Source organism: Cottoperca gobio, chromosome 12 (assembly GCF_900634415.1).
Source record: "Cottoperca gobio chromosome 12, fCotGob3.1, whole genome shotgun sequence".
In the NCBI taxonomy this organism is placed as follows: domain Eukaryota; kingdom Metazoa; phylum Chordata; class Actinopteri; order Perciformes; family Bovichtidae; genus Cottoperca; species Cottoperca gobio.
In genome coordinates this window covers 15,754,350-15,768,065 of record NC_041366.1, presented here as the reverse complement: position 1 = coordinate 15,768,065, position 13,716 = coordinate 15,754,350, and the positions used below count along the sequence as shown (strand labels likewise).

General features: G+C 41.8%; 1 protein-coding gene and 1 long non-coding RNA gene across 8 annotated transcripts in view; one reads left to right on the top strand and one right to left on the bottom strand.

Moving 5' to 3' along the window:
- Positions 1 to 13,462, top strand: part of rnf34b (ring finger protein 34b) — a 14,477-nt gene extending 1,015 nt beyond the window's left edge. The window contains exons 1-9 of one of the 7 annotated variants that reach the window (XM_029444654.1): positions 2,734 to 2,800; positions 2,919 to 3,030; positions 4,791 to 5,009; positions 7,490 to 8,005; positions 9,617 to 9,679; positions 9,825 to 10,026; positions 10,150 to 10,173; positions 10,345 to 10,386; positions 11,532 to 13,462. In XM_029444654.1, coding sequence (XP_029300514.1) covers positions 2,992 to 3,030; positions 4,791 to 5,009; positions 7,490 to 8,005; positions 9,617 to 9,679; positions 9,825 to 10,026; positions 10,150 to 10,173; positions 10,345 to 10,386; positions 11,532 to 11,716 — 1,290 coding nt within the window. In that variant the 5' untranslated portion in view covers positions 2,734 to 2,800; positions 2,919 to 2,991 and the 3' untranslated portion in view covers positions 11,717 to 13,462. Of the gene's footprint in view, positions 1 to 2,710; positions 2,801 to 2,918; positions 3,031 to 4,790; positions 5,010 to 7,489; positions 8,006 to 9,616; positions 9,680 to 9,824; positions 10,027 to 10,149; positions 10,174 to 10,344; positions 10,387 to 11,531 lie in introns of those variants that run through there. The other 6 variants (XM_029444655.1, XM_029444653.1, XM_029444659.1 and 3 more) reach the window with 6 other exon arrangements.
- Positions 8,000 to 13,133, bottom strand: LOC115016693 (uncharacterized). The gene is made up of 3 exons (XR_003833177.1): positions 13,041 to 13,133; positions 12,063 to 12,110; positions 8,000 to 9,994 (listed from the first exon to the last, which is right to left on the bottom strand). It is a non-coding gene; the product is annotated as an uncharacterized LOC115016693 (long non-coding RNA).
- Positions 13,463 to 13,716: the final 254 nt, after the last annotated feature.

Here is a 13,716-nt window from a genome sequence, read left to right as displayed (position 1 = left end):
CTGCTACAACCATCATCATCATCATCTTCATCGTCATCATTAGCACTGTGTACACAATATGAAGAATAGGATAATCACTTGTTATTGCGGTCACACTGTAGCAGATTGGATGCTTCTTATTTAAAGCTGCATCAATGAGGACTTTAAAATGTGGATTATGTCCCCATTTTGCAAATAAAACCTCTTATAGCTAGAGTTGCAGACTAGCTAAGTATATTTACACCCACGTACCTAACTTAAGCACTGGTTTGAAGTACATGTAGTATTATTTATACTGTGAGACATCTCACTCCGCTACATTTCATAGTGAAATTTAAGTTTTAGTTTGTGTGCCAGGCTGGAGGGTTTCCCCCAAGCAGCAGCTGCTGCAAGCTTATCCGGCTACTCCGCTCTGCCTGGTCAGGTATTTATTTATTTTTATATCTAAACATCAACAAAACATCTGCAGTTAAGGGAGAACGTTCATCAAGGCCTGTGAAAGCGATGTTGGTCATAGTAGTACATACATTTGCAAAACTCCCTCCACAAACGAAGCATAAAAACTCAAAGAACTCACAAAATATGATGCAGTGAAGAGAATATAAGTGGCAGTGGTATATGAAGCCTTTACAGTCTCTACAATGTTCTGTAGGTTAAAGCCGCCATCACATAAGACACGATTTCTTGTTGCTCAAACTCAACAAAAAGTAGCTTCGATCACACAACGCAACAATAATGCAACACTGACACATTCTTCACAATGAACAATTCTGAATGTTATGCAAATATCTCAATACTACATCGTTGTATGCCGTTGGTCAAGCACTTCAATCCTGTTTGTCACATTATTGTGGAAGACGCTAGCTTCCCTCCTGGTGGACAGTGTCCCCGTGTCCCAGGAAAACAAAATGGACGTGGTGTTTTATTGACTAATCTGTTTTGAATTGAAAAGCAGCTTTTCTGCCCCTGTGGAATAATTACGTTAGCTGAATACATACGCATACATCTCAAAATGGTAAAGACCGCTACACAGTATGTGTTATCAATGCCATTTTAATCAGGGATAGACCTTTGACATGTATATAATGTTATATATAAATACTTTCTATTTAAAACCCTCTTACTGTTTCATTTTCAACCCATCGTGGATGCAAATACTCACAGATCTCTGATGGATTTATAAGATGTAACACAGTCTATCATGATTATTCCAAATGAGACTAAACTCCCTTAGGGCGCACTTCTAAAGTAGGTGAAGAAGTCTGAGGTTATAAAAAGAGTCAGGGGGCTCAACAGATTGGTGGTGGTTGCTGTAAAATAGTCCCGTCAGGTTTTGTTATTGCAGGTCGATCTCCGCAGCCGTTTTATTTCTGTTTGTTTTTCTGCACCAACAGTGTTCTCCAGGCTAAACCCTCCCCTGTCTTTTTTTTGGAGTAAATCTGTATATTTGCAGACACAAATTAAAAGTTAGCTGGTAGCAGCTTGACTTTTCTCTGCATATCTCTCCAGACTGCATTGGATCAGCGGGCTCCAGCAGACAGCACTGCACATCTTTTTGAGTCATGGCTCATTTAGTGTTCGAATTACAGAGCGACTTCTGGGGGAACCCTGGGGGGGGGGGGGGTGGGGGGGTGGATAGGGTACTGTGCACATACATGTGCAAAAATGTACTATCAATACATTCTAATCTTATTAAACCTTTTATAGTATAGTATGCCATAAAAATGTCATTAAAAAAAACAAAAGACTGTAATTAATTAGTTTATTTAGTGCCGACATCGCCCTCCAGTCTCAACAGTGAGGGAGCTGAATTCACTTTTCACAGTATGGAGTGACATTTCCAGTTGATGCCAGAGAAAGAAAAAAGGGGGGGGAAAAGATTCAGCAGAGAGAAAGAGGAAATGAAATGCGAGAGAGAGAGACATGATGGAAAGATAGTGCACAGTTGTTTACACTGTAGCGCTTACATCATCCGTTTGTTTGGTGTGTATCGGTATACAGATGCCTAAAAAATGCACGATCCACTTATAATGCTGAACAGAACATAGTGGAGCGTTCAGCAGGACTGCTTTATTATTGGATTAAAAGTACCGTTACCATTTTTCAGGTGTTAAATTCATTTGATTAACTAATGGATCCTACATTTCCCATAATGCAGCTAAATAGCATCTTTCATTGGAACCCCGCTGCCTCCAGTTTATAATGCTTTCTGTTAATAATGTAAGTCTCAGGTTCAAGCTGAAATGACCCCAATGACATCATCAAGGTTATTTTGTCAGACTTTAGAAATCTCCCCTAGAGCCACAACATACTTTGTGCAACTGTTTCCACAGGCTGTGTAGTCGGTGTTGTGCCTTTTTTTCTTTTTTTTTTTTAATTGCATTTATGTATTTTGTTCTTATTGTTAACGAACTGCAAACCTTTCAGCTGTAATAACTTGTTTTCTCTCTTCTCCGTGTCAGACTGTTTAGTTTAACACTCCAGTCTTCACAATGACGACTTATTCACATCTAGGCTACCGTGCCATGTGGTTACACTTGTCTGTGTCGATGCAATTTTTGAGGTTTTGATCGTCATAAAATAATTTTACGAGGTCGACTCACCGCAGCGCACAAGGCCGTCATATTGCTGATGTATTTTCCTTTTGGGGTTTTTCTAATTAAATATATACCTCAGTGACATTTTTATGCTTTCCCCTCTCAGTCTTTCTATTTGTTTGTGTGCACACTAGGGCTGGATTGTTGGCTCTATTGGATGATCCAGCAGCAGTATGATCAAATATCTCAACTGACACTCAAAAAGGGTCCAAAGGTGATAGGAGGTATATCTTAATCTTACTCGTGCTGCAGAGGAAATATAAATGAAGTAAAAACAAAAACAATGTACCACATGTGATGTTTGCTCTTGTCACTTGTTTGTTCGGGACTCCCTGCCTGCAGAGTTTACAGTGTGCTAATTGAAGTGACAGAGGGAACTCGTGCTGCTGGCTCAAAGCCAGATAAGACTGATTTCATGGCCAGACTGCAGCGGCTCCTCGTCCTGGAGAATGCAGTAAATATTCCTCTTTAGTGGCTTCACTCAGGGAGGCTGTATCTAACTTAGGAGACTTTTTTTTAGCAGCTGAACATCAGGTCAAGTTTATGCCACGGGCAAATAATTCAAGATGTTATGCATCATGGTTTTATTGTGCACATAAAGCTTGAGGAGTATATCCTGATAAAGTGAGCTGTGGTAGATTTAACTGAGGACGAGACGCCAAATATTCACAAAATATCAGTGCTGAAACATTACAGGAAATTAATAGACAAGGATGTTGGTAATTGATTAAACCTTTAAGTGATTTATGAAGCAATAATGTCAAACATTCACTGCTTCCTGCTTCTCAAATGCTGATTTTTCTCTGTTTATATATATATCACTGCAAATTGAATATTTGCAGGTTTTGTACTGTTGGTCAGACAAAACAAGGTATTTAAAGATGTCTGTGGGTAATGGTGTTGATCCAGCCAACAAACCATTCTATATTTTCAGCTTAATAATAGATTTAACCTTTGAAAATCCATCCTGATTGTCTCACTGCAGGAGGGGCTTCCTTCTTCTTGCCGTGACTCCGCATATAGTGCCTCGTTACTCACATTACATAACGAATCCCTAAGCAGATGGGTGAGGTCAGATCACAGGGTGTATGTGACAAGTCTGAGCGGAGCGCTGCCTTAAGAAGCGACGTGGCAGGACCCTGTGAATCGCATTGTTTTCCGCATAGAGCCGGGAACCACAGAGAGCTTACATTATGCTCATGTCAGCTATTGATTCTGCAGGCTGGGGAACAACAGAAGACATATTCTCTCCTCGCTGCCCGCCCCCTCCTTCCTCCTCTCATCAGTATGCTCTGGGGAGCCGTGGCTTCCATCACGCCATCTTTGCTCCCTGAGTCTGGCCCGTCTTGTGGTCAGCAAACACATCTGACGCACTTACAGGCTGAGCACATCAACTTAACTCTAGTTTACATGTTTCCTCCGGACACATGGAGATAATATTTGACCCATGACAAGATGTGTGTTGCGAGGCTGAGACGCACATCCTCTGCCTCTACGTGGACTATTTGTTTATCAAATTGTTCAAAACTCGGCAGTGAATGGAAAGTTTAACTCGCAGCTCTCTTTAGATATTGTCATTAATAGGAGCTTTTAGAGTCTACTTCTGTCTCATTATTTCTAACCTCAAAGACTCTTACAGAGCACTCTCAATAATGTGCTGCCCAGTATCCCCCCCCTCCTCCTCCTCGCTCTCCTTCTTATTCATTTTCTCTCTCAAGGGAAGGGATCTCCTTAAGCATATGTTGGTGTTATTGAGCAAAGGACTATGTGATATGCTTTAAATCAATATGTTACAATAGTTTGATATAGCCGGATGACCAATTAATGAATTTACTTAAAGTGTGTGGATACACACACACACACACACACACACACACACACACACACACACACACACACTGACCGAATGGTTTGATCAGTATAATAAATGATGTGATGTTTGTGGACTTTATATTAATCAGATCTCAATTGAATCGAACACCACTTGGAGATTTTGGATCAATGTGTAAGACAGACTGTCCATCGCTCCAACATCAAAACAACAAACGAAGGTTTATCCTTCCAAATATATGATCTTATGGGGAAATGTGTAACAAATGATGTCACTGATGATGCCGAAGAGACGCTTTAATAAGCCATCGAAAAAGTTCTGTGCTAGATGTCTCAAAGTTTAAAATGTGTACTTATGTGTGTTTCTGTTGGTGAACTCCGTAGGCGGGGGCATCGTCCATGTGGGCGTCATGCTGTGGTCTGCTGAACGAGGTGATGGGCACGGGCACGGTGCGAGCGCAGCAGCCGGGGTTCGGAGCAGGGGCCGGGCCCTTCCGCTTCGCCCCCAGCGCAGGGTACTCCACCTACCCCCCCACCAGCTCAGGGAGCGCCGGACAGCTGTGCAAGGCCTGCGGACTGGCCTTCTCTGTCTTCAGACGCAAGGTGAGCAAGAGAGGTGGGAGTGAAGACTTGCCAGTGGTGGTTGTGAGGAGTTTGGTAGTAGAGGATGAAAACGATACAGTGAGAAGTGATGGTGGTTAAAGACGATGAGAAATCTTTTTCTGAATTTGGAGGTTAGGAATATAACAACTAAAGACCCACCAGTTCATGTGTTAGCCTATGACTTCATGTCAGCGCTGCAAACCTGCTGGAGTAATCCTTCACGGTCAACCTTCAGTCAGCTTTTCTTTTATGTAATCATTGCGTGCAGTTGTGAGCAGGGACTCTCCCTCATGGTGCATTCAAGGAAACACAGAATTTCATAATTACTGAGTCGCTTGCTGAACAGAGAACTTTTAAATACAACAACCTCCAAAATAATATCGAGGTGGTTCACAATGAAATGCAAGATTTCAATTTCAATCATTTAGTTTATATTTACAAGGATATACCTCATGTAGTTAACAGAAATGTAATAACACAGACGGCTGTTAACAGAATTACAGCCAGTAAACAAGACGCAGAGAGGATGTTTGTATCATGCGATAGAAATAAGCAATAAGAATATTCATGCTGTACTGATATGAATGGAAACCAACATCTGTCTTGAAGGCAGTGGTGGAAAGTATTTAAATACAATGTATTAAAGTACTGTACTTATGTACACTTTTGAGGCAATTGTACTTTATTTGAGTTTTTCTAATTTACGCTACTTTATACTTCCTCTCCGCTACATTTCTGATGGAAATATTACTTTTTACTCCACTGCACATGTCTACTTCAGTCGCTAACTTCCAGATTAAATGTTACATTAAAAGAAAATATGATAAGCCTAGGAAACACACTGTATTGTTAAATATTAAACCATAGGTGCCCAACCTTTTAGGGCTCTCATGACACCGCAGATTGGGAAACACTGGACTAAACTACCTAACTGTATTAAACTAGTTAAAACCTCGACCAGCCACAACAACAAAAGGCTGCTTACATATTGGTGCATCAGTATTAACAATGTCATATATACTAATGTATCAGCAACAACGGCCATTTTTAAGTACATGTTGTTGATAATACATGCACATAATGGAGTATTTGTATGGTCTTGTATTGGTACTTTTAGTAAGTACAGCATACTTCTTCTACTGCTTGAAGGTGTAAGTTGCCATAAAAACTTTATGGTTTGGCAGTCTTGTAAATCAGACGCATGTGAGGAAGGAAAGAAAAGAGAGAAATCACTGTTCTTATAAGAAGATGCACCATTCATATTCATTCTGGCATTTGCAGAGTCTCTGCACAGCTGAACATGTCAGAGTTTAATGGCAGAGTGTATCTGTCTGGCAGTCAGATGCTGTGAGACACTGATGAAAACGCTGCAGTGCCCAGCTTCCTGTCTGCTACACATCGCTCTATCGTCATCCACACACAAGTTGCCTTTCTGACGGCAGGTCGACTCCCTAAACACACACACACGCACTCATTTGTGTGTCGGCATGATATTTTCATAGTACGAAAAAATAACTTGCTGGGGGGGGGGATTAACAACACATGATTGAAGAAAAGTATCTGTTGAGGTGCAAATGAGATTCTGGTGGACCAGAGCACGTTTGTGCACAAGTGATAAGGAAATGTTTACAGCCACGGCTGACCTGCTTTCCTGCCCGTTTGAAGTGTCAATCTACTCCGCTGCTCTGTATCAGGAGACGGTGTGAAGCCTGTGAAATGTCAAACATCACTCAGAGCTATTTCTCTTTTTCTTTACTCTTTCCCAGAAAATAACTGAGCACACAGGATATGAGCCGCTGTCTCAGATGGGACTTAGTTTTGCGGGTTTTCATTTGTCAAGGGAGTGCACTCAAACACAGCGGACTCTAGGAAATGCATTATTAACATTATGGCTTTATGGGGATATGGTTGAAATCAGAAATATCAATCAGAATTTTATTTCTGATATCTATATTACATTTTGGAACAAAATGAAAAATGCCCATCATCATTTCCCAAAGTAACATTGCTTGTTTTTTATATATAAACTGTAAATATATATATTTATATAGCGAAAAGCAGCAAATCCTCACATTTGAGAAGCTGTTTAATCTTAAATTACTTAAATAATTAAACATTGTAGATACATTTTCTGCTGATCTACTAATTGATTAATGGATTATTATAATATTAACATATGTCCTCAAAACTCACATTAACACAACGTTACTATTTCATTAGTAAAAACCGCAGCTTCAGTAAATTCAGTTTCGTCATTTGACCCATTAAATCAGTGAACTAATTTTCAGTAGATGAAAGATGGTTAATTTATTCATCAAGTGACTTGGAGAATAAATACTTTAATATGCTAACAGAAGTCAGACGTTGGGGCCCATTTAGAAATGATGAACAACAGAGTCTCTCAAATGATTTGTGTTGAAGATGAAAACGTATAGCCGATCACGTCACGTCTGTCTTTGACTCTCTTCTCCCTCCAACAGCACGTCTGCTGTGATTGTAAGAAGAGTTTCTGCGCCCTGTGCTCCGTGCTTCAGGAGAACCTGCGCTGCTGCATGACCTGCCACCTGCTGCGCAGCACCGCCTTCCAGAGGCCGCGGCTCATGCAGCTCCGAGTGAAAGAACTGCGGCAGTACCTGCTGCTGCGCAACATCTCCACCGACACATGCAGGGAGAAGGAGGACCTGGTGGACCTGGTAATCTGCCATCAGGGGACGAGGGAAACCTCGAGACCAGTGGTGCATGTGGACGAGGAGGAAGACGAAGAGGACGAGGAGGAAGACGAAGAGGAGGACACGCACGAAGAGGAGGACGAGGACGAGGAGGAGGATGAGGAGGAAGATGAAGGGGAAGAGGACACAGACAGTCTGCACTCGCTCCCCCACTCTCGCGCCGCCTCGCCCCCCTCCGCCACGCGCTCCACCTCCGAACAGTCGGTCCTCTCCGCCTCTCAGGGAGACGTGCTCAGCCCAAGTGACAGCTCAGGGACTACCAGCCAGGTTAGACACACGGCTGATGTTCAGTGCGTGTCTGCATGCAGAGCCAACGCTGTGCACTGTGCAGCCACACACAAGCATACGCTCTCTCATTCTCTAATGTGCATACACCGTGCTTCCTTCACATCTGTCCTCATTCTATCCGAGATAATTAATTGCAAAGGTGAAATCTGTTTATTTACAAGTGTCAAAGTCAAGAGACTTTCAACTCCCTTATAAACAAATGCCCTCTCTCGTGCATTTCTTCTTAGATGTTGTTTCATTCATTGCATTTCATGCTTTATTCCTCACTTCCTGTCTTCTGTGTCTCTATGATCTCGTGTTTCGCCCAGAAAATCTATGGCATTTCATTGGATTCTTTTTCCTACATTGAAACGATCAGAAGCTCAGATTTGCAGAGCTGTGTTGAGCAGAATGTGTACATGACAGCTGTGTGTGCACGTGTACATGTGTGTGTGTGTGTGTGTGTACATGGATGGTCTGAGGGCAGTAACCAGCAATGCAGCTTAAGCCCTTTGCTTTTTTTTTAGGTCTGTTACATAGGCTGAGTCTGTTATATAACGGGCGCCCAGGTTGAGAACTCCCCACTGCATCACAGCTGCAACATACAACAGAAACACTACAAAACATCCCTCTTCTTATCCCCCATACATCATCTCTTTTTCCATCTCTTGGTTTGAGTTCTTTTTGTTTCTTGAAATAACAAATTCCTTCAAGGATTCGTTACTTTGAAACTGTAAGGTTCGCTGGAACCGACAGACCTGAACCCAAAAGCACGACACAGAGACAGGTAGAATATAACGTAGCCGTTATGTGTATTTCTTTAGTGGTCGGGACACATTTTAAGGCAAAATCCAGGAACCTTTTCTAATTTTCTTGTGTGAAGTATTTTATAGCACTGTTCAAGTTATTAATACTAAATATATTGGCGTTATGGCGCGGTTTTGTCAAGTTTTCTTGCCCCCTTTTTAGCATTTTCAGTATTTCCTCGTCAACTATTGATGACATGACTGTCGATCAACATGCAGATGAAACATTTCTCAATATTTGTTTTTATTCTCAAATAACAAATTTAGCAGCTTTGACAGAAATCTGCGCTCTCTGAGTGCTTTCTAGTACTTCCACATGTTTGAAATGTTAGAATTAGATCTAAAGGTTCGGCACTTTGATTGTGTCGGGCTGCTGCTCGTGTTCTCTGAGGAGTGGAGCCTGAGTAAAAGCGTGATGTGGTGGAGGCAGGCATCAAGCTGCGCGACGCTGCCGGATACATTAATAAAGAGGCGCTATCTTCCCTGAGATAACACAGAACTATACACTCATGCCAAACAGTCTGCTCTGTTCTGTAGCTCCATTTACTCTCCTCTGGCAAATTCCCGACCTCCACCTTCAAAGAGAATAATGAACCGCTGAGTCAGTGTTTAAACATCTCCTTTTAAACATTCTTTCATGAGATATCAAGTTTAAAGAATTAGATAGTAGAGAGCCGTGAAGTCCTTTTATCGTGGCATTGGTCGTCATATGGAGCTATAAGAATCTTGTTGATTGATTTGGTGTTTAAACCAGTATGTTAAATGCTGTGATGAGAATTTAAACTGTTGATTTCTACTCAAACAGGAACAGGAGGATACTCCAACAGCATCTCTCTTGAACCTGGAGCCCACTGAAACTTTAATGGAGGTACAATACTTGTTTGTTCTTTGCACATTAACGGTACTAAATAGTGTTCATAGTAGGAGAACAAAGATTATTGTAGACTGACGAGGCTTCCAAGGAATGCCGTCGGTGTTGTTGACCGCAGCTCTGTTTCCTGTGGTGATTGTAGGTCAGTCCGGCGACACAGAGGAGGATCAGGGCCTCGCTGTCTGATCTGGACAATGAAGAGGCGATAGAGAACCTCTCTGTCCGCCAGCTGAAAGAGATTCTCGCCAGGAACTTTGTCAATTACTCCGGCTGCTGCGAGAAGTGGGAGCTGCTGGAGCGAGTGCATCGACTCTACAGAGAAAATGAGCAGAACAGAAAATCCAGTAAGAGATTCCCTTTTTTTTTCTTTTCTTTTTACTTTTGCATTTAAATTTCACATTTTAAACCTTTTTAAAGTTTTATATGATTTAAAACAAACAAAACAAAAAAATCTCCTTTTCTTTCAGTGGAAAATGTGAGCATAACTGCAGGTAATTGTATTTTAATTATCACATTTTCAATGTTTAATGTGAACACTAATATTAACATTAAGTGCAGTTAGCCCCCTCCTGTGATGTGATTCAATGTTGAAAAACAACATTGATTTACTGTTTCCTGAACTAATACATTTCTTTACTACCGCCTATTCTTTATTTATAAAGTGGTTGCATATCCTCCACCTCTCTGCAACAGTGGAGTTGGAGGTAAGATGTTTTTTATAAAAAGCCACATAACCATTTCCATCTCTTCCATGAGCATATACTGTACATGGCACTGATCATGTGATCACAGTGAAGGCATGCTGCAGCATTTGTTCCCACTTGATCCTTCATATCATCCTGCATATCATCACATTATGGTTACTCGAGTCATCATCTCCTGCCTGATCCAGTGTCTCCACATTCTGTCACTCGCGTTCCTTATCCAGCGTGCATCCTCTCATTTTATTCTGAAGGACGGCCTCTCTGCCTGTCATTAATGCACTCTCTAAGAGCCTTTACCTCTTGATGAGCCATCATGTTACTTCAGTAGCAGCAAGTCTCCATCAGGTGTAATTACATTGTTGAGCTTCACAGACGCTCTCTTGTTGACGTAAAGAGGTTGAGGATCCTATTAGTCCATTTAATAGTGCGACGTGTAGGGCGAGCAGACGAGGCTGCAGCTCCATTGACTTTTTCCCGTCTCACAAGATGTGAGACAGATTTAGGTCGGAGAGCCGTCAGCCAGCAAACAGACATTTAACTCCTATAAACATCATGTGCTGCTGCGATCGCTTTCTTTGGTTTATATGGTAATAATTTTAGTTTCCATCAGTTTGTCACCACCTCTCTGACGAACATAGTTTTTCCCTTCTAGTGGCATTTCTGACACTTTGTTTGTGCACTTAATATTTCCACTGCACAATAATGTTTTATGGGTTTAAACCTTATTATTCTCCATGTTTGGGGTTAAAAAGATAAGAAATATGGATTATTTTTGTTAAGGCTTTGTGTTACCACTACCTGATCCCCCAGATCTACAGTGTTTTAGGTTATTTCAAAGTGTCCCCTCACATGTGAAAGGTTTGCACAAAGAAAAAGCACATTTTGCACAACCGGTGTGGAATTTGTTGAGTTTGTAAGAAACAGACTGATACTAAATAACAGCTACAAACCTGCTGGAGCGTAGGGATATACAAGAGAAGTGCTAATGAACACACTGGTGAAGGATGTTTATTCTCAGACGGCAGCAGCTTAAGTTAGGTGCCGTTGTACTTTACAGCGTCTGAACAACATTACTGAACTTCACACAGTTTAACGACCCTGCAGAGATCCAATATAACTGAAATATAACTTCTTCTCTTCCACAGATGGTGTCAAAGCTCAGCTGGCGGCTGATGATAACTTGTGTCGCATCTGCATGGACGCCATCATCGACTGCGTGCTGCTGGAATGTGGTCACATGGTAACCTGCACCAAATGTGGAAAGAGGATGAGCGAGTGCCCCATCTGCAGGCAGTACGTAGTGCGGGCCGTGCACGTCTTCAAGTCTTAAAACTCTGTGCGAGCGCGTCGGAGCGGCCCTCAGGCGTGTACGTGACCCGAGTCCGGAATTTATCACTGAGGATGAACTGCTGTGCATGACGTCGTCTCGCAGGGCCTAATGCTGCAGCAGGCGCCAGCAACTTCACGGTTTTTGAAACCAGACTGTTGCCTTTGGCCTACCACGGTTTGTTTTCCCCCTCTTCACTAACTCATGTTCCAGTCCTACTTCTCCTCCTGGTGGACCGTCATCAGCTGCACCGGGACACTCACTCTTTCTCTCTTTGGTCTGCTCAACACACAGCAGAAAGCCCTGCCATCACTTTCTGCTCTCTATTTGCTGTTTAGATTGTACTCACAGGAGAGGAGGGGAGATCCCATGGCTACTTGAAGTGGATCGGGTTGTTCTGTGCGGTGAAGAGAAGCAGAGAAACATACGATCCCAGGGTCAGAGTCAATATGGTTTACACAGTCATGCCACATGACACCGTGTCATCTCCCTCAGTGTTCTTTTAGGATGTGCAATATGAGAAAAAAAGAGACTTACATGTGTTTTTATTAAATGTCTATTTATTAAGCCGAGCACCACATGCACCGGGTCATCTCGTGTCTCACGCAGGAGGGTGCAAGGTGCCAAACGTCATGCCTTTTTTGATCGATATTTGGTTAAGATTTTACGGTTAATGCATCTCATAACCAGCAAGCTTGGTGTGATAGTTTACTCTTTTCTTTTTTTTCTTTCTCAAATGATCTTTAGGAAATGAATTGTGTACAAGTAAACATTTGAACTCTTTGCTGTGTGAAGGATGTGATTGTTTCCTCGTCTAGAATTAAGTGCACAGATGGGATTTCTGCCGAAGACACGAACAGTAAAAAAAAATAAAACGCTGCCTGGTCACACAACGTGCTGCACTACATTCCTGTCACATGGGTTGAGCGTGAAGGTTTATTCGCCTCCTCCAGAAACTCTGAACGCGAGGCCCACTTACTAGCTTTTTTCCTGGTCTTTCAAGTTTCACGGGCTTCATCAGCATCCGTGATCTAAGGTGGTCCTATATGACGGGGAGATCGTGTGAACGACCTCATCCTTCTCCTGAGGAAGACCACGAGATAAGAAAAAGCTAATAAGTGGACCTTGTGTGAAGATTTCTTTGTACTATTTTTATCCAAGACTCATCCCCCCCCCCCCTTTTTAATTTTATATAACTGCACCAAGCAATACCATTTTGTTTCCAAGTCTACCAAGTGTCTTTTCTTTCTGTTGTCCGTTAATGTGTCGAAGTCTTAGGTAGGTGACAGGTGCTACTTCCTCTTTTCTGAGTGTAACATCAACATACCTTTTGTCATGTTGTCAAGGCGTCCTTCCAAATATCCATCACACAGTGAGTGGTAGAGGAAGCCTGGTTTACTTTTAACCTGTTATGCAAATGAAACACTTTTGTTTTCTTGTCATGAGATCCAGTTAACTCAGATGTCACTAAAGTATTTGTGTACAGTATGCCTGTGGTATGTTTAAAAAAAATAATTAAAAAAAAGCTGAATTGCTGTTAAGTGAATCGCATAGATAGCTTATATTGTTGTTTACTTATAAGTCATTAAATGTATATTTTTCCATTTACTTGGGAGACGACATGATTTTAAAATGATAATACGTTGAAATATACCGTTTTTCAGAATGTATCTCTGCTGGTTTTGGTCAGACGAGTTCCTCAGTCCTCTGATCGTGTCACTCTCACCATTAAAGTTGCGTCAGCCATGGTCTCGCTTTCTAGCACTTTTTGTCGCCGTCTGCTTCAGATCCAAAAACCGACAGACACCATGTACTGTGACAAACACTGTGACTCTGTAAGTCTGTTTGTTGATGCTGCTGTTTCTCAAAGATGTCATTCATGGGCAGCTACAGTGTTATCAGAGCAGGAGGTCATCATGAGCAGCACTCATAATCCTGGGTCTTTTTTGTGTTGGAATGTCGAACCTTTTTTATTTTGGTAAACGAGAGAAAATAATTTATTA